The sequence below is a fragment of the Xiphophorus couchianus genome, chromosome 11 (assembly GCF_001444195.1).
Source record: "Xiphophorus couchianus chromosome 11, X_couchianus-1.0, whole genome shotgun sequence".
In the NCBI taxonomy this organism is placed as follows: domain Eukaryota; kingdom Metazoa; phylum Chordata; class Actinopteri; order Cyprinodontiformes; family Poeciliidae; genus Xiphophorus; species Xiphophorus couchianus.
In genome coordinates this window covers 27,831,425-27,853,023 of record NC_040238.1, presented here as the reverse complement: position 1 = coordinate 27,853,023, position 21,599 = coordinate 27,831,425, and the positions used below count along the sequence as shown (strand labels likewise).

At 36.8% G+C, this 21,599-nt stretch overlaps 3 protein-coding genes across 6 annotated transcripts; 1 reads left to right on the top strand and 2 right to left on the bottom strand.

The window, feature by feature from the left end:
* Positions 1-811: 811 nt before the first annotated feature.
* tpte (transmembrane phosphatase with tensin homology) lies at positions 812-8,888 on the bottom strand. 3 transcript variants are annotated; one of them, XM_028030726.1, is made up of 19 exons: positions 8,521-8,888; positions 8,109-8,267; positions 6,055-6,135; positions 5,905-5,952; positions 5,670-5,813; positions 5,161-5,280; positions 4,696-4,795; positions 4,527-4,590; positions 3,575-3,639; positions 3,423-3,483; positions 3,255-3,336; positions 2,978-3,066; positions 2,824-2,885; positions 2,647-2,727; positions 1,908-2,013; positions 1,722-1,819; positions 1,546-1,641; positions 1,396-1,466; positions 812-1,302 (listed from the first exon to the last, which is right to left on the bottom strand). In XM_028030726.1, the coding sequence occupies exons 2-19, from the start codon at positions 8,150-8,152 to the stop codon at positions 1,197-1,199; spliced, it is 1,518 nt and encodes a 505-aa protein (XP_027886527.1). In that variant the 5' UTR covers positions 8,153-8,267; positions 8,521-8,888; the 3' UTR covers positions 812-1,196. The 3 variants fall into 3 exon arrangements, with proteins under 3 accessions (XP_027886527.1, XP_027886529.1, XP_027886530.1); XM_028030728.1 differs by having other exon boundaries at positions 8,109-8,262; XM_028030729.1 differs by lacking the exons at positions 8,109-8,267; positions 8,521-8,888 and adding an exon at positions 6,956-7,020.
* Positions 8,889-10,191: 1,303 nt separating this feature from the next.
* fgl1b (fibrinogen like 1B) lies at positions 10,192-13,754 on the top strand. Its single transcript, XM_028030961.1, has 9 exons — positions 10,192-10,309; positions 10,401-10,496; positions 10,638-10,893; positions 11,203-11,362; positions 11,476-11,573; positions 12,299-12,387; positions 12,484-12,609; positions 12,706-12,770; positions 12,861-13,754. The coding sequence occupies exons 1-9, from the start codon at positions 10,274-10,276 to the stop codon at positions 13,039-13,041; spliced, it is 1,107 nt and encodes a 368-aa protein (XP_027886762.1). The 5' UTR covers positions 10,192-10,273; the 3' UTR covers positions 13,042-13,754.
* On the bottom strand, positions 13,646-21,493 carry thsd1 (thrombospondin, type I, domain containing 1). Of its 2 annotated transcripts, XM_028030956.1 has the most exons (8): positions 20,565-21,493; positions 19,102-19,216; positions 17,865-18,259; positions 17,115-17,751; positions 16,182-16,343; positions 15,207-15,618; positions 14,589-15,108; positions 13,646-14,477 (listed from the first exon to the last, which is right to left on the bottom strand). In XM_028030956.1, exons 2-8 carry the CDS (start codon positions 19,151-19,153, stop codon positions 13,827-13,829), a joined length of 2,829 nt encoding a protein of 942 aa, XP_027886757.1. In that variant the 5' UTR covers positions 19,154-19,216; positions 20,565-21,493; the 3' UTR covers positions 13,646-13,826. The 2 variants fall into 2 exon arrangements, with proteins under 2 accessions (XP_027886757.1, XP_027886756.1); XM_028030955.1 differs by lacking the exon at positions 20,565-21,493 and having other exon boundaries at positions 19,102-20,161.
* Between the last annotated feature and the right edge of the window lie 106 nt (positions 21,494-21,599).

Below are 21,599 nucleotides of genomic sequence, written 5' to 3'. Positions count from 1 at the left end.
TTGTCATTGATACTTTGTACTTACTAATTTGTAATGAAATACTTTGTCTTCTTTTCAGAACTGGCTTAATGTGAGAATATCTAGCAATTATGATACAATTTGAAAAACAAGCCAAAAACATGCTTGTCTGCATGACTGCAAAATTAAATCTTTGGTCTACGGTTTACTTTGTGTTGATAATGCAAGTCAATACCTCCATATTTACTTCAAAAGGTCATAAACATCATGAAGATCTAGTTTTAGGGGTTTAGTTTTATGTAAATGTATAACAAAAGTACAAACCAGCAATTTGTATTCTCTCTGTCTTCACCGAAATTAAAAGAATGCCCTTGAACACACTGAAATTCTTATTGGCTTATTCATGATTTGGTCATCAACAGTTCCCCCACAATAAAAATGTTCTGGTTGATTTTGGAATTAACATACACTGTAGATCAACACCAGCAGATGGCATGGCCTCCTATATGATCATTGACAATAGAAACAAGTTGCTTGAATTCTGTGCCTCTCCACTTGAGTCTGAAAGTTTGATTTCCAAGTTTGATGCAGATCTAGTTTTTAGTAAAAATTGGTGGCTAAAACTTTGAGCCACACTCAAATCCTTTATTCATCAAGAACTATTGTGAAAACATCTGATTCAAGAGGATGTTAAAAGGTATCTGGTAGATGTAGCCCATGTTCTAGATTAGATTTATGTGGTGGCTCTTAAACAAAGTTTTACTTAACTGTAATGAACTAGGTTGTCAATATTCATATTTGTTAATATGTAGAGCTAGTCACTTTCTCAGAAGCAGGCCTTCGATAAAAGCAAACTGATTACTGCAACTTTAATTTTGTTCTAGTCAAAGACTGAATACAAACAAAGGTTACATGCAAATGTTTTCCTGATGCCTAAATGAAAAACATTGTATAAACAAGTTGCGTATAGGAAAGAGTTTGATTCACTAGAGGTTTGCATCACTTGTTTAATCATCAGTGTTCCAACATTTCATAGTCAAGTGCCATACATACATCAGAGCAATACCTTTGTTATTTTAATCACAGGTGCATCCAGCTCTAATCAGAATAATCATCTAAATGGAAGATCTGGGCATTTGGAGGATTATAGCAAATACTTTAGTGTTGAATGCATTCATTTCTTCACAGCTTTTTCCAAAATTACATGTTTTTTTTCCTCTTTTCTTTCTAAAGCTACTTCAGTCAGACTCTGAGAAGAACATGGTGACACCAAAGTCCTCTTTGTATATGTTCCAGGTTTTAGATTTATGTGGGTTATCCAACTCTTCTCTGGACAAAAACAGCCTAAATAGAAGAAAAAAAAGGTCAGATGTTTCTAAGGTCTGAGAAGAATGTAAAGGCTTTAGAAATATTATTGTCCGAGCTGAAGAAACTTACTTGTTTTCTGTTATAAAAGACGTATTAAACCAAAAGTAAAACGGAACATCTTCATATCCTTTCGGAAGGCACTGGTGAAAGACAAAAACGCAACAGTCAGGATAAACACCAACTTTTAACATTTCAGGTTAAAGTTCTAAAAGGACTCACTGCACTTGATTCAAACATAACCTTCACGTCGCCTTCAACCATAGGCCCATTCTGCAGGCTGATTACTGCAGCATTGCTGCCTGCATCAGGAAACACCTGAAAAACAACCAAGAGTGAATAAAGTTACACAACTGTTAAATGATGATGCACAACCAAATGAGTCTAATGAAGCCCACCTTGCAGTTCTCCTGTGTGCTGCAAACACACTGAAACACCAAGTTTTTCTTCATTATTATTTTCACTCTCAGATCACTGCCATCCCCTTTACCCACACCTGGGCAGGAACAAGAAAACACACATGTACTAAAAACCCTGTGCTGTAGAAGCAGTTGATCTGAGTAGACTTAGGTTTTCTGGGTTACCTGCTATAGAGTGAATCCGGATGCTTTTAATCCTCAGGCTTATAGATGGAGGCAAATTTCGGTTGTACTTTGTCTTCATGATCTCGTAGTAACCCACATAGCGGCTCTGTGATGCAAACAGAACAAATACTTAAGCAACTAGGTTTTTTTTTTAATGATTGGGAAGAAAACAAACAAAAAAAAAAACCATACGTCACACTCTACTCTGTCCACAAAATACGTTTAAAACCTTATTTTCAGTATTTTTATTCTATTTAACCTAGATGAGGAGAATTCTGCTGCTTGTCTCAATCTTTAAAATGTTTTGTCATAACTGAATAACTTTTTTGTGATGCAACAATGAATTGTGGTGCATTCTGTGATAACAAAACTTAAATTGTGTTTTCTAATATGCTGCTGGTGAGCTGAAGATCATTTCCATTTATTCATTGCAAGCCTGTACCCTGGCAGCTTATAAATGTCTTTTATTTTACTTATGAATAAAAGTATTGCAAATAATTCTAAACATATAAAAAAGATCAATTGAAAAAATTTTATGTGTTGTGAGCACCAAATTAGGAAGAAAAGTAATCCTGAAACAATCAAATGTGGGAAATGTATATTCATTTGTCATTCCTTATATCCAACACAAGGAAATGTTATTCAGGCGTGAAACAAAAAGGCCAGATTTCAGTAAAACCCTTTGAACCAAGTTCAATTTAAATAAATGCACCAGATAAACATTTCTTGCTTTTCTCACCTGAGAGGGAGTCTCCACTCCCTGAAACTTGGCGCTCCGGCTCTTGTCTGTCCTCCTCTCACCAAAATACTCCAGACTGTCCTGGTGCACAAACACACACAGACAATAGGAAGTGGCTCTGTATTTAAAATATTCACCTCATTCATTAACCCTACTTTGAACAATTCAGAAACTAACCTCCGCATTCTCAAACTGGTCACTGTCAATGAGCCATGTGCACACCATGGTTCCAGTGCGTCCTGTGGGACAGCAGTATGGTAAATGGTGGGTATAAAGACACTCAGACACAGCTAACTCCAAGATAGTCAAACAAGTAGGATTCATTTATCACCTTTCCCTCCTTTGCAGTGAATAGCAATAATATTTTTGGGATCAGCAGACATCCAAGTCCTGACACTTTCTGTGTATTTCAGCATGTCTCTGGTAAAATTCAATAGGAAGAAACCATGATAAACTACCAGGCTGTTAAACATAAAATAGTCTATACATTCCTATGTTTATCAACTAGACGTTACTTAAAAAGGTACCTTGAGTGTGCAAACACTTCCAAGATGAGATCAATATAAAAGAAAACCTGCAATCCAAATATCAAACTGAAAATTACTTACGTTAAGGTGGGCACATTGTGGTCATCAATAAAAATCCGTTCAACTCTGTAGTGGAATAACTTGGGGTCGTACCCTTTTTCACCTGAAAATAAAAAGTATCACTTGACATGGTTAATGTGGTTCATAAAAAAGAAATGCGGAATGAGATGAGCGCACAGTCCAACTCACTGCATAGGTTGTAAACTTTGTAGTGCCCTCCGTGTTTAGTGTCTAGGAACCTCGCAACTTCCTGCAGAAACATTTTTTTATGGTGAGCATAAAATGTGGCCAAGGACTTATTTACTGTATTTCAAAAGTTTTTTCCTGGCCATTTTACTTACATGGATTGGGTTCCTGTAGAAAGCCTGTTTTCCAGAGGAGGGGAAAGACATAGCAATGACACGATCTAGAGAGATGGGCAAAGAAAGTATTTCACCTGAAATTTTCTTCCAAATATACATAAACAAATTAACACACCCTATGATAACATGAACAAATTAACACACCCTATGATAACCTGCATGTTTTTCTAATATATTTGGACGTATGGATATTTACATTCATCTTAGTAAAACTGAAACATACAAATATATGGGCTAGATACTAAAAGAAGTCTCTAAAACGTTCCTTGTCTTACCTACAGCAGCCTCTTGCTATATTTAATATGAAAGAGCATATTGATGCGTCACAAAAAGACACCACAGGTTTATTTGTCATAGGGGGCGTACAAGGTCAAAACATTAAAAGTCTAAGGAATAAAAAAACATGAAGGCCAAACAATAGCTTGCCAGAAAGAACCTGTGCAAAAATTAGGGAACAAATGTTCAAAGAATGCACAACCTTTTCAAAATTAGATTTCTCAATAACTAACTATGTGGATATGTGCACTGCCCAGAAGTAACTGTGTAAATGTGTCAGCACATTTCAACACCAATTAGCATCTTTGGTGACATCTAGAGGGGAATAGTAGGTGTGGTGAGGACATTCTTTTGTCTTTATGGCTTAATTTCTTGTCAGTGGTTAAACTGAGTGGTTTCCTGTTGTTCTTGGTTAGACTAAAGTTTCTGAGAATTTTACTGGCCCCTGAATGCCTTACGGTTAACAAGGTTCTTTTTTCTGCAATAAATTTGGTTTCCTTTCCACATATATAAAAAGGATGGTTAGACATCAGCGACTAACTAAATATTTAATGGGATTTAAAGTATTTTTTTCAACTACTGTATATTAATGTAAAAAAAAAAAAGGATGCCAAATAAGTTTAATACATATTTCTGAAACATACGTCACTCGTACCTGTGACATAGGTAAGATCAAGATCAAATCCATCCCTCTGATAACGTCTCTTGTTCTCCGATACCTGGATGAAAAAAATATTCTCTGAAGGCTAAATACAACAGTTATCAACACAGGGACAGTACATAAGTGTGTCATTTATTTCTTTTCTGGCTTTCAGAAAACATACCATCCTCCTAGTGACCTTCTCCAGCTCTTTCTTCTGAGATGCCAATCTGAAAATCCTCACCAAGATGATTATTCTCAAGAAGCGCAAGAATGTCAGAGCCCTGTCAAACAAGGATTAAAAATAATATGAAATATTTTTCTCACACTGACAAATGGCAAGCCTCTTTTGTCCTGCGTCCTTATACAATTAAAAATGCTTCTCAGGAAGATAAAAACGATGTAAACAAAATTACATCACACCTAATACATGTAACATTTAACCATCTTAAAAGCAGTAAAATGCTAATCTTGCATTTTTAGAACATGAAACAATGACTTCCACTTGTTTGTAATATGGACAAATTGACAAAAAGATTGTAAAGCTTTAAATGCAATTTTTAGGAGTTTTTTTTCTTTTTACAATATTTTACATGCAAAATAGCTAAAAATGTTTCATAGTAATTAGCTAAGGAGGGATAACACCCACCTGGGAATGAGACTGGGCCCTGTAAGGTCGGTGAAAGTATAGACCATGGTGACAATCAGCGTGATGACGACAACACACGCATCCATAATGTTCAACTTTGAGCTGAAGTAAACTTTGAAGCTAAAAGAGAGCCAAAAGAGATTAATAGTCTACAAAAAAGCATAAGCTGTACAGTTGAGTTGTTTGTTGATAAAACGGACTGGATGTACTGAGTGACTCTGCACTAGTATTCCAAAGAATCAGCCCAAGACATGCCACACATTTCCTGTACAGCTTCCTTTTCACAATTTCCTGCTCAACAGCTAAACACACTGTTCTGCTGACACAGGAGCTTGGGAAAGCTTGCATCCCTCTTGAACATTCTCTGTTCTCACGTTCATAGGAAAGCACTTTAATTATGAAAGTTTTTATGAAATCATTTATATAGAGAAGGTAGAAACAAGTAACTGATTCTAATCATGAGTTCTTACTTTGACTACAAAGGTTAATTCTAATGCTTTTCTTCTTACCCTTCCACATAGACACGCATGAGAACATCACCAAGAAAGAAGAAGGAGATGACGAGTGACACAACTTCTATAATATTAGTGTGCAGCGTGAAGTCCACAATGACGAGAACAATGTCCACAATAATCAGGATCATTCCAAATACACTGAAGAAAAACATAATTAGGGAAAGATTAGCACTTCTTTCAACAAGAATGCAGTAAAACATTCTTTATAATTCACCGCAAAATAACTCACCGAAACCCAAAGGACATAACAAATGGAGTGATTATTTTCCGAATCTTCCTATAAAACAAGGAGTGGGGAGAGAGGGGAAGCAGGATTTTCATCAAATGTAATTCTGTGCAAATCTGACCACTAATTTTCAGAATGCTGTAAATTACTTACTGGTACATTGTGACTGGCTCCAAACTCTTCTCCTTTCCATCATCAATCTCTACTTTAGCGTCTTCCATCTTCGTAATGTTTCTGACAAACAGAAAGGAAAAAAAAAATATGAAGAATGAATAAAGTCTGAAAAAGTCTAAAGTTGGAAGTCAGAGCTACCATATAATCAAGAAATTTCAGATCACATGTACTAAAACTTTTTGAACATGCAGATTTCATTTTATATTAAGAATTGGCACCGCCTCATACTTTTAAGAATACCAATACCTACTTTACAGACCCTGTCATCATTATGCCTGATTGGTGAAAACAAAATCTTGATTGTACAGCATAAAGATTCAAATGAACTGTAGGAAAATGACTGCAATTCCACAATAATAGAACATCATTGATACAGCAAAATAAAGAGTTAAATAAGCTAAAAGTTTAAATAATTTACTTATTAAATTAGTGTCAACAGCTAATACTGAATCAACTACTAACATTAACCCCCAAATCAGAAGGACTTATTCAGGATCTGCTAACCCACAAAACCAAGCAAACCCCCGGATTTATCTGGCAATCAGAAAAACTCAGCAAAATATAAAAAATGAATAGTAATACATCTGAGTCACCAAAAGACACTTGCCAAAAAAAAGGATATAAACCAAACATTAGCATTATAAGAGCAGCAGCATCAATGTTAAAAATAAAAAAAGAGAAATCTTAGTATTTATCTAGAGCAGCTAATGCTGCTGGTTAGCATTATGCTAACCAGAGTAATATGAGCATAAATCCTACGTCAATAACTGATCATCAGCAATGAACACATAATAGCATCTGTTTAGTTTTTCTGTCTTTCAGACAGTAGGTTGCTAAAACTAATTAAAAAAAATACAGGGGAACAGAAGCTGAAGCTTACCAGCCGTCAGTAAAACCCTCCCCTCGGCTGCCATCGTCGCCATTATCCACTTTAACACCATAGCAACGCAGAACTGTGCGCCCCAATCAGCGATGCCGATTGGTTAAATGTTTATTATTTTGCCCTAGTAACCACAAACTATTGGCTAGTTAGCTTTATTTCTGGGACGCCCCCAGAATTTGACTATTTGTCAGGAGGAGTGGGGGGCGGGGGTGGGGGAATCACTGTTATACCTTTTATAAAGATATGGTTTCTACATATTTGTTTAAACTGTCACCTGTCATGACTACCCTGTGAGACAGATAATGGATGAAAATATAGATCTCCGCCTCCTCCTCCTCCCTGAGCTACTGATTAATGCCCTGAACTATTTTGAGCCTCTTCGACCACAAACAACCAATCAGAGCCAAGAGGAATAAAACTGTCACTCAGCTTCATGTGCTCACTGCTGAATGTGCTAATGTTGGAGAAACAATTTGCAGGAAAACCGTTTATCCGCTGTCATCGGTGGCTATGCTAACTAGCTTGAGCATTCATAACAGGATCTGATGAAACGAAAAGCTGTGGCGGTAGCAGAGAGCAGAAGGATGACGGGAACGGGAGTTTTTATGAGCAGCGCCACACGAGATTGTAATTGACAGCTCGACCCTGCTCTGATTGTTTAGCGATGGGAGACGGAGGAGCTTGATTCTTTTTCACAGATAAACCGTCTTATTCCATAATGTTAGACAATGACAGTTTCAACAAATGTATTAAAAAAATATAAAAGTTACTGCAGACTTAGGCTAATACATTTTTTTAAATCATGTTCATAGATCATTTTTAGATACCCACAACTCCGACATCAGGTAGGGCAGCGCCCCCTATGGACCAGCCGCCACTGCTTGACTGGTCATTTAAAAAAAAAAAAAAAAAAGACCAAGTAATGTTCAATATTTATGAGAAACTATATTATATCAAAAGGTCTACGCCATAATTCTCATAATTAGCAGAATAAAACTCATCACTTTGGGTTAAGGATATGAGTTACTTTCCGATTTTTTTTATCGCACCTGTCAGTTAACCACAATCACACCTTCTGCTTTTTCTTTAAATCAGAAAAAGAAAAAGCAGAACCCACCAAGAACATATGAAATAAATTATGCTCTCTTACCCATTTACTTCTGGATCTGGTCCTGGGTCGAAGTAGACGGACATGATGAATGTGTTCCTGGAGTTGTCTGGACCGGGGAGTTTCTGATTTGGACTGAAGTCGTGCCAAACCACATTCAATTCGGTTTCTGCAACGCGGTTACAGAAGCTCCTTTCTGCTCTAAAACAAAACAAATATATGCATCGCATTCATTTACGTAGCATCTATTTATTTATCCACTGATGCTCAAGACGGTCAGTGTGGTCCTTTTCATGCCAAAACAAATAAGTTATGCTAAAAAGAAAGATACGCAAAATTAAAATTAAAATTTCTAGCCACCATTTGTTTAGCACCCAACCTTTGACTTTAAATGTCAACACTTAAACAGCAGATTAAACCCTGGAAAACAAGCTGAATTGCACCGCTTGCTTACCGTTAGGAGTGTCATCCGTGAAATTATACGACAGTTCGTCTTGTGACTTCTTGTGAGCACAAAGAAAGACAGCTCAAAGGTTAACAGGGCAGATTCTTTTTTTTTTTTTCATCCACTATACCTCATCATTTTTTTTGCAAGCCTTGTAGTTTCTGACTTCCTGGACTTCACTAGAAAAAAAAAAGTTCAGCCCCTTTGTCAGTTATGAGTCATCGTTCCCTCTCTGCTTACTTTTTCGTTAAAAACAGACTGAACATGCCCATAAATCTACCGTACAAAGCTATTTACACCACCTGAAACTTCAAAAAGTAGGCCAACAAATAGACCACGATCCTCTCGCTTCTCCCTGCTCTCTGACACATCTGGTTCTAATTAAGTGCATTCCCAAACACACGGAGTTTTTTCATGGTCATATTTTCAGTATTCCTCGTTTGCTTCTTCAGCTGAATGCAACATATGTTGGTAGTTTTTGCAAAACAGAACAAAACATTAGCATGAATTAAAACTGAAACTTAAACACTCTTGTTATGCTATTTTTAACATATTTTTGTATTACTAAAAAATAATACTTTTTTGTAGTATTCTAAAAAGATTAGGCTACATGTGTTTGAAACAAAATGTGTACCATAACATTTACTCCTATCTATATCAATGCACCCCAAAACCTTATACACATTATATGAGAGCAACATACACACCTTACATACCATCTGTATACATATTTTTTGGGACGAATGGAACCCCATAATCAACAAGTACTAACATTAAAGGGAGCCATACCACTAACATTTTGGGCATTATAAATAAAATCTATTATTATCTTCTGAAGGCTGAAAATTTGCCTGATAGCAAGTGTTCATATATTGCGCAGGTTATCTGACCCAAATTATACAATCACAAAATGGTGACAGTTTTAACAAAAATGGGAATATATATATATATATATATATATATATATATATATATATATATATATATATATATATATTTGTAAGTTATGTACTGCGGCTTTAAGAGGACATTTACTTGCAGGTAAAATGACTGACCACTGAATTAAACTCGACGGAGTGTGGCAGTAGAGAGCACTCTAGTGGCTGATATGAAGTTCTATCACAGAAATAATATTATTTAGAAAAATGGCTTCTCAATACATGTGCACTACATTGTGCCAAAGATAATTTGCAGTAGAGTTGGAATCATTTTAAGCACTGCCTACTGTATATCTTTTAACCTTTAGATCTTCACACAAGTAAACAACAATGAGAACAACACCTGTAGTTTGTAATTTTAGAAACTCCACTGGGTTACATACATTTTGTTTGTGTATTTCCATTGACTTTCCCATGTTTTTATGGTAATATTAATGTTCCTTATATGTGCAGAATTTTAAATAACACTGTTTTGAGACTGAATTGTTTTGTGCTATTACATCCCTTTCCAAAATGTAACAATCATGACTGTATTTTAATTGAATGCCTGCTTGATAATAAAAGAAACTCCCTCCCTAGAACAGCATGTGAAGAATTTTCAGTACTTCATGTCCAATAGGACATGGTGAATTCTTGGATTAGGCATGATTTAGAACCACTGCCATTTTTGAGTAACAAAATGAAAAAGAAAAAAGAAATCAAGCTGGTCCAAGTTCAGCCTTTGTCTGGAATGTTCAGGTCTGATTTACCTAATGTGATCCATGCAGAACCAACTCAGCCTATAAATAAGACTGACATGTTTTAGAGATGAAAGAACATATGGTATGGAGAAAACAAAAGGGAAGTGTTGTGAAATGAAGGTAGGCTTGAAGCAGTTTTGTTTCATAAAAAGTGTTTGAATCTGTTAGATGTGGTCAATAATTTGGTCAATAATTTGTAAATTGTTTTTAGACAAATATTACTGGAAGCGTGATATTGGTGAGTACCGTAGCAGTGTTGCTACTGCATCTGGTCTGCTCAACCATAGCAGCTCCTGGGCAGCTTTTCGTAAGTACTTCACATCATTTTTCAGAAGGGATATACCTCCTCTTCTGACCATAAACAATGTCATGAATCAACAACAGAACAGACAAATGTCTGAATCTTGAAAACGTTTGTAATTTCTAACTGTAAAATTTCTTATTTCAGGAAATTGATCCATGCGGACCAGAGGCTGCAGCTCTCAAGACTAACATAAGAAAACTAGAGAATAAATTGCTGATCACAACTTGGATGACCGAGCATCTCCAAATGTATAGATACTTCAAACCGCTTGAGTTTTCTGCATCCGACAGTAAACCTCAGACTGACCCGGCACCCGATGTAAACAAAAACAACAACACCTTGGACAACAAAATGATGAAACCAATTCCTCCAGCTGGAAATTTGATTGTCCATGACAAAGGTAAGAAAGGAATTAATATCAGTTATATTATTCGATTCTAAACATATAATCTGCACACATGGAAAGAATAGTTAACTACAGCACACAGAAACAAACAAAATTACATGAAAAATTATACTTTTATAATAACAGTAACTGACTAACCAATATCTATTTCATTTCATATTTTCTTTAAGTAACACTTGTTTTTCACTTATACTTGTTTTCTTCCCTTTGTTACAATATTTTACAAAAATAAGTTTTTTTTCATTGTTTTTATCTATTCATTTTCATCATCATATTAAAATCTTTTCAATCTTGTTTTCCTAGACTGCTCCGAACTTTATGATAGGCTGAGATCACCAAGCGGCTTTTACCGCATCAGACCCAAGTTACACCAGGAGCCGTTTTTAGTCTACTGTGACATGGAGGACGGAGGAGGATGGACAGTGTTTCAGAGGCGTCGGCATGGAAAAGTTGACTTTAACAGGTACTATTTACCTTACCAGATAAATAGCTGATATTCTTCAGTTGTAAAAGAAGAAAATCTTCACAGGCAGCAGATCTGTCTGAAGTAAAATATCAATTCAATCCTTCTTTTAGAGACTGGGTGGACTACAGAGATGGGTTTGGAGAATTCAAACTATGGAATGATGAGTTTTGGTTGGGGAATGAGCACATGAATGCTCTGCTGTCAGAAGGTTAGAAACAATGGTAATTATGTTATTGAGACAGTGATTCTCAAATTTTTATACACTTCTATTGAGATATCAGCTTTTGTAAAAAAGCTGGTATCTGTAAAAATCTGGTATCTGTGATGTAAAAAGAAAATTAAACTATATAAAGAATATAAAGAAAACATCTTTCACATGAGATATATCTTTTACTATTCAACTGACACAAACCAATTTCTTCAGGGAAAAAAAAAAGAGAAGCTGTAAGACCTAGTTGCATAAGTGTGCACACAAGTATTTTTAAGATTAAATTAGAGGTTTAGGTCTTGCAAAGTAGGTATGTAAATTAGCTAAATAAGGTATGATGTATATACACTTTGGTAAGTATTGTTCTTCTTTAGCAGTCATGAGTGGCAGGTCATAAGCCACTTTAGCTATGTGCTTCTTTGAGGCAAAATTGTGACAGCATTAAGCTAGGGGTTAAGAGTGTGCACCTCCATGCTGCCAGGTTATTGTAGCTTTCTTATTTTAGTTTTCTTTTTTCCCCCTTAAAAGATTATTCTTTCAAGTGGATTATACACACTACCTGCACATTTTAGTGTGACCTTTTTTTTTAAAATATCCTTTTTTAAAATCACACAAACTTTGAGGTATAGCAGGGTTATGCACACTTTTGAGATCCATTGTATTCCCGTAAATGCCTAAAGATATGTATAAAAAAAATTAAATTTCCCTTTTTTGTCTCCCTGCAGATAAAAACCTGGTGAAGATTGATCTCATGGACTGGGATGGAAAGAGAAGTTTTGCATTTTATGAGAACTTCAGGATCACAGATGAAGCTGTAATCACAAAAGCATTGTTATGTAACTATACTTTCTGGAGAAACACTATAAACCGAGAGTAATATAACTGAGCCTTTTACAAATTCTCCCTCCAGGATAAGTATCGTCTCCAGTACGGGCAGTACAGTGGGAAAGCTGGTGATGCTCTGACTGGTGGTGGAGGAATGGTGGAGCAGTGGTCTTCCAGCCTTAGTGGGATGCAGTTCAGCACTGGAGATCAGGTCAGCCATCTGCACTCCTTTGTTTTAGGTTTCAGGTGCTACTGATTGTATTTTTTATGGTGCACAAATCATGTTGATGAAAATTGTTATTTTCAGGATAATGACCGCTTCCTTCAGGGAAGCTGTGCCAAAGAGAATCAGGCTGGTTGGTGGTTCAACAGGTATTTTCTTCAGTTTCTATTCACATAAAAATGCATCTCAGAAAATATTAAACTGTTCGTTTAAGATTGTAAACTGCCTTCTATCTGCAGGTGTCATGCAGCCAACCTAAATGGCAAGTTCTATGGGAGGGGGAAATACAAGGCTGAGTATGACAATGGTGTGGTGTGGGGGACTTGGAAAGGCCTCTGGTACTCTCTTAGACACACCGCTATGAAGGTGCGCCCCCTGGTTTTTTTGGATATTGCAGGAAGTGGAGCAGGGGACATTTAAAAATCCTAGATTTCTGTCTAAAATTAAAGAAAACAAGGTATTTAAAAAAAATGTATTCATTGTATTTTAATTACTTCCTTTGCTTCAACTTCAAATTATAGCTAAAATCAACAAAACATAATTTTATTTTTTTTTCCAGTGAGCATTTCTGAGAATGTAAAATTGCCAGATTTTTAAACAAACAGTATTTTAGCTTCATTGTTTCACCAGTGTTCCTACTCTTGCAAAAGAGTTCATGCCCCTCAACTTTTTTCACATTTTATGTTAAAACCCCATACTTCATGTATTTCAATGTGATTTTATGTGATGAAGACATTAATTATAGCATACTTAGGAAATGGAAGAAAAGGATATGTGGTTCTCAAAAATGTATGAATTTGAAAATGTATTTGTCTTCAGCCCTCTTAACCCCAATCAAAGGCACTGTGTCAGCTGTTGAACACAATTGCAGTTCAATACTGCATATGTACTACTACTGTACACAAATTAGAATACAAAATCCCTGCCTGAACAACAGCACACCCCAATTGTTACTGTAATAAGTATTGAGACTTCACAACATTGCTGAAACTGTAGATTTACAGTTGATATAAACCTTTTTTTGTTGCATCTTGAAATCTATCACCAATCTAGCTGGTGTTTAACCTTGCAGAAGGGTGAATGTGCTCATTATACCATGGAAATATTAAAAGCAATGCATTAAAAATGTTAAAGAGTTAGTTGTTCTATTTGTTCTTTCAACATATATAAATTGTTAACATAATATTGTAAAAATAACTGACTTTCTACTGCTTCTCCTGTACAAAATTTGGGGATAGATCTAAGTCCAGCATCCTTTGTTCCACCTCACTTAGCCTATAGGGGGAGCCACCGCTGCTGCTCTGGTCTCTAGACATTGGCAGAGAGTTGCACCAATCTTTCCTTCGATCAGATGATGAGACGTTAAAGCTGGAACTGCGCTGGCGTCCCTTGGCTCCAGAGCAGGACTGAGCCTCTTTCAGTTTCCGGGCCAGGATGTTCCTTTGGATAGGTGATGGGCCACGGCGGTTCCAGTTCTGCTCAGCCCGCTCAGCTCGGTCTACACCCAGCTGTTTCACCTCATGAGACCAGGGATGTCTAAGGGATGGACCACCAATCCCTGAGACCAACCCTCCACCTCTGCCGTCAGGGTCGGCAAGCCCCTTTCTTTCACCTCTGCCACTAAAGTCTTTAGCATTTTTCTCAGATGTTGAAATATTGTTAGTGTTTGTTCCAGTGTGCTTGACTTGACTATTATGTGCTGTCCCCATCCAAACCTTCCTCTGCTCATTACTCTGGGGTTTGGTAGTACTCCAGTCTGAGACTCTATGTTCTGGGATGGGATACGACGGGTGAGGCTGTCTCTCCCATCTTTCTTTGGTCCAAGAACTTCCTTCTGGAAGCGTCCGCGATCCCACCTGAAAAGGACAATGTGGAATCACATCTTTATTGATCTTGAGTCAATATATTTTAGAGTATATAAACTGGATAAAAATTTAGGTAAAAAGTAATAAAGATGGGTGGATGACCTGGGTCATGCTCCTTTCTCTAAACTGCGTGGACTGAGCCGAAGAAGTCGAAAGGAGTTTGGTGTCACTAAAACTGGAGGTCCGTCTGAAGTTTGGATTCTTGTGGAAACTATTTGCCGATGTTTCATCTCCTTCTCCCCTAAGACTGGGCATCTTGCTCCTCTCTACCATCTCCACCCAGTCAGCTGTGCGGTCACGCCATTTAGAGCTCCTCCCAGAGACAGGAGGAGGACCCAAAACTATCTCCACCCTTGGACTCAGTCTGTCTGATGTGACCCCCAATGTCCCAGATAAGGGAGTTGATGTACAAAAATGGCTGTGGTTGACATTGTCCTGCAAACCCAAGGGAAGGGCAGAACAAGCAAACTCAGTAGGTGAAGGAATTGGTGTGGTGGTGGGTGAGGCGCAGGTCTCTACCACAGTATCATGGACAGGGCTTGAAGAGACATGGTACATCTGTGTGGCCTCTTTTAACCCTTGTTTCTTCATCTCTTTCAGCTGCTGCTGAGCCAAACGATAGCTACAAAGAATATGGTGTCTTGTTTACTAAAGCTAGATGGGACAAACATAATTAAACACTAATAAAAAAATATTGATAGAACAAATATGTAAACATACCCAAATATTGGTGGTAGCACCTTCTGACCTGTGGGAGATAGTCTTTCTGGATCCTGTGAAAGTGATTTCAGTGCCTGTGGTGAGAGAGGCTGCACTCCGAGTGAGGGTCTCTCTTTTTGGGGAACAACTGCCCCCAATGGGCAATGACCATCAGAGAGGCTGGGCCTTTGGAGGCTATGGCCACAGATGGAGGCCTCATCTGAAAGTTTGCGCCCACCAGGGGAATGAATGGAGCCTCTGTGGACTGAGCTACACTGAGGGGTTTGGCAAAGCTTCCTCCACACAGTCACAACAACTGTTGCCATGATCACTGCCAAGCAGAGGGAAATACCTAACACCACAATCATGTTTCCACCAAGCTGGGATGCTCTCACAGGTACAGAGGGAAGAGATGGAGATGGAGAAGATAGCACTAAGGAGTAAAAGGAAAATAACATAATATTTAAATTAGTTACAAGGATATAATCTAATATATTAAATTCAACTCTATACCCACTCTGGACTCCAGGACAGCAGTTACCAAAGTTGGGGTCAGGACACATAAAAAATGTTTTTTATATAATTGTTACAGTAGTAAAAAAAATAAGAAAGAAAAAAAAGATAAAAATATGTTTGCTTCTTGCCCCCTTCTTTTCCACAAGAAACCATTCTGTGCTCATTTACTCAAGTCATTGCATTTCACGTTTTTGTGAAAAGTATTTTCATGAATTATTAAGATAATTAATTAAAAATGTGTAAACCTTACAGGCAATATAATTTAATTTTGTATTATAGCTGAGAAGTCTTATTTTATTTTTGCTCTATTTTCAATTTGATTCCAGTTTTGGTAACTCCAATAAAATATAGGAGATGTAACCTTAATGTAACTAAAATAGCTCCAGGCAATTTTCTGTCAATAGGATATTATAGAAAACATGCGAACCACTGGTTTAGAGAATACATATTTGTATAAAAAATTGATTTAACAGCACTTACTATCACAGTCTTCCAGGGAGCATAGAGATTGTTCCTTCATCATGCCAGTGCACTGCGTGCCTCGCACACCAGAGGGCAGCAAACACTCTCGAACTCTTTCCCTCACTGCCTCTCCACAAGTCGCACTGCAAACACTCCATGGGTGCCAGGGTCCCCAAGATTCTGCAACGCAAAATTAAACACACATATAGTGTAATCATGGTATTATACCCCTTAACCTCCTCCGCCTTTTGTCATGTTGCAAACACAGTATTTAATGTATGTTATTTGGATTTTATGTGCTCAACCAACACAAATAAAGTCAACATTTTTTCAAAACCACCTTTCCCTCTAAATCTAACCATAATTTGTTTGTCCTATGTCTCTGTCAGATTTCACCATCATAAGATTAATTTGCTTTTTAAAAAATTTTTTTTACGTATCTTATAATCAGTCAAACTGGATGGAAATCATCTATTTTTAAAGCTTGTCACAGATTCAGAATCAAATCTAGTTCTGGACTAGATTTGATTCTAGTTCAGGCAAAAAAAAGAAGAAAGTTTTCATCTAAACTCTTTTATTGCAGTTTTGGGTTTATGTGGGGGCATGGCTCAATAGGAAAGGTAAACCTCTGTCCTGTGTTCAGCCATAGAAAGCTCTAACAGGTCTTCTTCCTTGATTACCCTGTATTTAGGTACCATCAACTCTAACCAGATTGTCGTCCATGCTGGAGAAAAACCTCCACACAGTATACTGCATCATAATACACTTTCAGCACATTCACATTTACATTTAAGATGATTACAAAGTTTTAGAATGGTAGCTTAGTTTTATGAACTAAGCTAAATATTTGCTAAATATATATTTGCCTTTCACTGACACTGTGGATCTATAAAAATCAAATTAGCCTACTTATATTTCATATGGAAACAAAACTAATCAACTAAATCTCACCTGCTCTTCTGTAAACCACCAGACATGTCTGTGCTGGACTATGGGATTGACTGATGTTGAAAACATAGCGGAAGCAATACTTATTTCTTCCTGGGTAAAAAACAGAGCAGTTGAATTCAGTCTCATTCTTCCCTTGTGTGAGCCAATTAGATGCAAGCAAAGAAGAAGATTGTTCCTCTGGTCTAAACTCCATCAACAGGGAAGTTAAGTCACCCAGCCTTGCAAGGCCTGCATTATATAGCAGTATTTTCCCATTGACATGAGTGCAAGGTGGGGATATCATCTTAACAGTCATTGTGCCCATGCAGCCACTTTTATAAGCACTGGCGTTTTCCACCAGTAGTTTGTAGGAAAAAATACGGGACAGATAGAGAGGAACAGAGTCCTTCACTTCTTGTACTGTGTGAGGGGATCGCAGAGCCACTCGTAAGAAGTCTCTCTCAGTGAACGGGAAAGCACAGGGCAGCTCAACGCTCTGCGAACGAAGCGGCTTGATTGGTTTCCGTGTTTGAGCTCGAACTTTGTCAACGGTACTTTGTCCGATCTGGTTGTACTCCATATAACTCACTTCTAAGAAGAGGGCAGAGTCAGTGCCTCTGGAGCAAGCCTGAAAGTGTTCATTAGAGGATAACACAACCTGCGAATAACCAACAAAAGAGAGGTATGGATATTATTGGGGTTTTTATCTGACTGTACAACAGTAAACAGGCAAAACAAATGCTTGATGCACTAAATTTCTGTTTGTCTTACCTGAAAATATTCAGAGTGGTTTCGTGCTTTCGCCACAGAAATGTGAAAAGTGGGCCACTGCACTTGCAGTTCAGAGCTCCACCAGGAGGCTGAGCTTTCTGTGCTGCTGACATCTGTTCTGTTAGCATGAAAAACAGTGGTGATGCTTGTCTGCCTCAGCAGGAACCGGAAAGTTCCTGCATACAGGAAGCAGGAACAATCAAACTCCTCCCTACCAACCAGTTGGTTGCTGGGGAGGGTCCGGGAAAGAATTGAAGTATTGGTTTCCATGTTGACTAGAGAGAGGCTCATGTTGATGATGGTGCTGTTATTTGATGTTGTGCTAAAGTCCACAAATACACTCCCATTGCTAAGGGCCTCATGGAAAGAGGGCCAAATACTGAGCCCTGCAAAAGCTGAAAAAGAGAAAAAGAGCAAAGAAAAAGATATTTAGAATTATTCTCTATACCTCTGCATTGTTGGTAAAATAACTTTTAGTTATGCATTCTAAAGATAAAAAGATTCTGTAAGATTCAACTGGACAAGCCAAAAGTCTTCTCCTGGAAAATGTGACAATCGGATGAGAAAAAGAATTAACTAGTTGGTCACAACAGCAAGAAATATGTTTGGAGGAGTCAATAAAAGGCTTCAAACCCCAGAACCAAAAAACATAGCTACAAAGTACGGTAGAAGCATCATTCTGAGGTTTGGTTACACTGCTAGAGGTCCTTGTGTATTGATGGTGATTGCCTACAAAGAGCAAGAAATAAGGGAAAATTTGGATTATGCCATGAACCTTTACATCTACAAATAAATGCAAATAGCAAACCTATATCCAATCAATCCAAGCTAGCACATGTTAGAAAGTTTCATAAAAAATAAATAAACAGAATTCTATAATTTTTGTAGCCTTTTGTGGGCATCAAAATTTTTAAGATAGACATTACATCACTTTTTGATTATTTAATGACAGTATGTCCCTCATTGTTTCTCTAACCACATTATCACATAGTAACTTTCAACGAAATAAAGATGGAGCAGGTAGAAGCTTTCTCCTCATTGTAGTGCATCACTTTATCATCACAATCTGCTTTAAGCTCAACTTTCTTTTCTGCCTTATTAAATTATAGTCTCAGGGACTGAACATTTGTACTATGGTATTTAGAAGCCATGCATCCTTTGCATTTTAGACAAAGAAATGACATTGCATTTTCAAATACACACTAAAGATAAAGATGAAAGTCTTTGCGACACTCACCATATCCTATGAGCACAAGAAGGAAGGGCAGCAGCAAGACAGGCTGTGGCATTCCGATGTCTGTTTCTCCTCTTACTTCCACACTAAATGACCGTCTCACATCTATCGTTCACATCTATAAATCACAGATCAAAAATTTAATTGTTTAAAAAAAACACAACCATTCACAAAGGCTACAATCTCAAATGGACAAAAACATTGACAAGAGGTTTTCTTTCTACTGAGCTATGGAAAACAGGAAGCTCATAGTACGAAACAACAAACACCAGTTTTCTGGTTTTTTAGGTTGGTCCTCCTCTTCCTTTTAAACTCACAATGGGAATAAGGAGTTGTCGTCACAACTTAGCTTAAGTTCCTTTGGAAGGCTTTGTTCAAAACTAAGACAAAGTTCTATTTATGGGCGATTGCACATATTTTTGATTGGTGTTCTCTGTTGCTTAAATAAAGTAGTTTATCTTAGACACAGGTAGTGATTTTAAGCCCCAGTTAAAAATAAAGGTCACATATAGTAGGAAGCAAAGATTGAGAAAAAAGAAAGCAGGTATATATCAAAACTGATATTGTCATCGCAATATTTATTGATATTATCGCCATCACATGATTTTCCAATATGGTGCAGCCCTAAATGATGGTATTATAGAATGCATCATTTTGCATGGTAATAGAAGAAAGAAAAAAATGTTTTAGCAGAATTCAATGGGGCACATTAACTGTGTAGTGAGCTATGTGGAACTATATAAAAAATACTAAATCTATATTTTTGCTAACCTTTGAGATATCCAAGATTTTTATCACCACAAAACTTTAGGATTAGGATTAAAATGTCTTAAATGCCATATAAGCTCACAGTACTATGGCATCTGTACAGTTAGTTCAGATCCCTTTACTGATATCCTTAGGTACACTTTTTAATCAATTAAAAGAGCAGGTAGAGTCTGTTAAGAACAGACAATGGACAGTAAACTCTCAGACAAAAATATTACCTAAAAGATTAAACAGATAAACACATAGAAAAATAAATTTACAAATAAAAGTAGAAAACAATAGCTGCACAATATGTGCACTTTTACTGTGACTACACGTGCAATTAACTAACTAACTTGGGTGTTGTGAGAATAAAACAAAAAACAAAAGCATTGACTAAAAGATATAATAGAGAATTAAGTAAAATACTGCAATATTATAGAGATTTTTTTATTCAAAAACGCGTGTAGTTTTTCTTATGGAAACAGAATAAAAGGTTATAAAATGTACAACATTAATAAAAAAAAATATTTAGCCGACACACATTAAATTCCAGGAGCTTTTTTAGACAGACTGCCGTCAAACCAAATAACATGCAGCTTTAGGTCTTTTAAACACACGACTATCGCTTATTTATAAATGTAAGTCATACCATTACGCGTGAGCTGTGGTAAACATAGTACGCAGTGCTCGAATATAGTAAATAATGTTGTACTTACGTATCCAACCCATTATTTCGTTCCAATTTCTTACGTACAGCAGGAACTGCGGTAAAATAACGCTCCCCTTCAGCCTGATAAAATGTTTCACCGACATCCAGCGATACTGAAGCACGAGAGCCTTTGGGTTGAAGAGCGCGTGCCATCTGCCCCCAGTCACTCTATAGTTAGCAGACCGCATTCATTTGATCTTCTCCCGGATTTTATTTCCATTAAAAATAAAACGAATTACTGTCCTTAACTCCAGTCCAACCATACTTCAAATGTTATGTTAATAACCGATAATTACTGGATGAGACCATAGTGCCACAATCCAACTTATTTAAATAAACTCTTTTAGGATAAGGATAAGTACCATGAAATTAAAATTAAATAAATGAACAAATGTATTCATAGGTCAATTTACAAATAATTACACTTAGACATTTCTCAAAATGTGAACATGTTGTGTCGTTATTTCATCATCTAACAATTTCATAGTTTCAATCAGTACATGAAATAGTTTAAACTACTGTGGCTCATCGGATACTAATCTTACCTTCAGTCCAAACATCTGTAATCATACCAGTAACAGCCCTGCCAGTTATCTATTAGACTATTTTTATGGGCTAAAGGTGTTGTGTAGTGTGTCACCAGAGAAATAGAGAAATTAATAAAGTAAAATGGCAAAACTTTGCTAGAGAAAGCATTATTTCCGAATCTATTCACCAAATAAACTAAAAAGACTTCAAACAATGCCACAAAGATATAGAAGAATGCATCTACAACTGGCATAGAGCTGAAACTAAAAAAGCTGTCCCCCTGCTTATCAAATGTCCCTTATTTGACCACATACTGTATATAATGGTTATATACAATACTTTAAAAAAAAATCATGCATTTATTTTTTTTTCCACAAAAGTGAATCAACAACTTGAGAGATGTGAACTGGATGATACATTAATTTAAAACTTTATGACAAAATTGAGCCCTGGAGATTAAAAAAATCCCAATATATCTGAATGTGTATAGAATCAATGGCCTATTAAAATTTTG

Bases quoted from the DNA above. Each gene is read 5' to 3' on its own strand.
- tpte (XM_028030726.1), bottom strand. From the start codon at position 8,152: ATGTCCGTCTACTTCGACCCAGGACCAGATCCAGAAGTAAATGG. The intron at 5,814-5,904 runs GTGAGTTATTTT...GTTTTTCTTCAG, and splicing joins GTTATGTCCTTTGGGTTTCG to TGTATTTGGAATGATCCTGA. The intron at 2,014-2,646 runs GTGAGAAAAGCA...TTTGCATCACAG, and splicing joins GAGTGGAGACTCCCTCTCAG to AGCCGCTATGTGGGTTACTA.
- thsd1 (XM_028030956.1), bottom strand. From the start codon at position 19,153: ATGCCACAGCCTGTCTTGCTGCTGCCCTTCCTTCTTGTGCTCATAGGA. The intron at 17,752-17,864 runs GTAAGACAAACA...GGTTATTCGCAG, and splicing joins ACCACTCTGAATATTTTCAG to GTTGTGTTATCCTCTAATGA. The intron at 16,344-17,114 runs GTGAGATTTAGT...TTTGCGTTGCAG, and splicing joins GGTGGTTTACAGAAGAGCAG to AATCTTGGGGACCCTGGCAC.
- fgl1b (XM_028030961.1), top strand. From the start codon at position 10,274: ATGGAGAAAACAAAAGGGAAGTGTTGTGAAATGAAG. The intron at 11,574-12,298 runs GTTAGAAACAAT...GTCTCCCTGCAG, and splicing joins GAATGCTCTGCTGTCAGAAG to ATAAAAACCTGGTGAAGATT. The intron at 12,388-12,483 runs GTAATCACAAAA...TTCTCCCTCCAG, and splicing joins TCAGGATCACAGATGAAGCT to GATAAGTATCGTCTCCAGTA.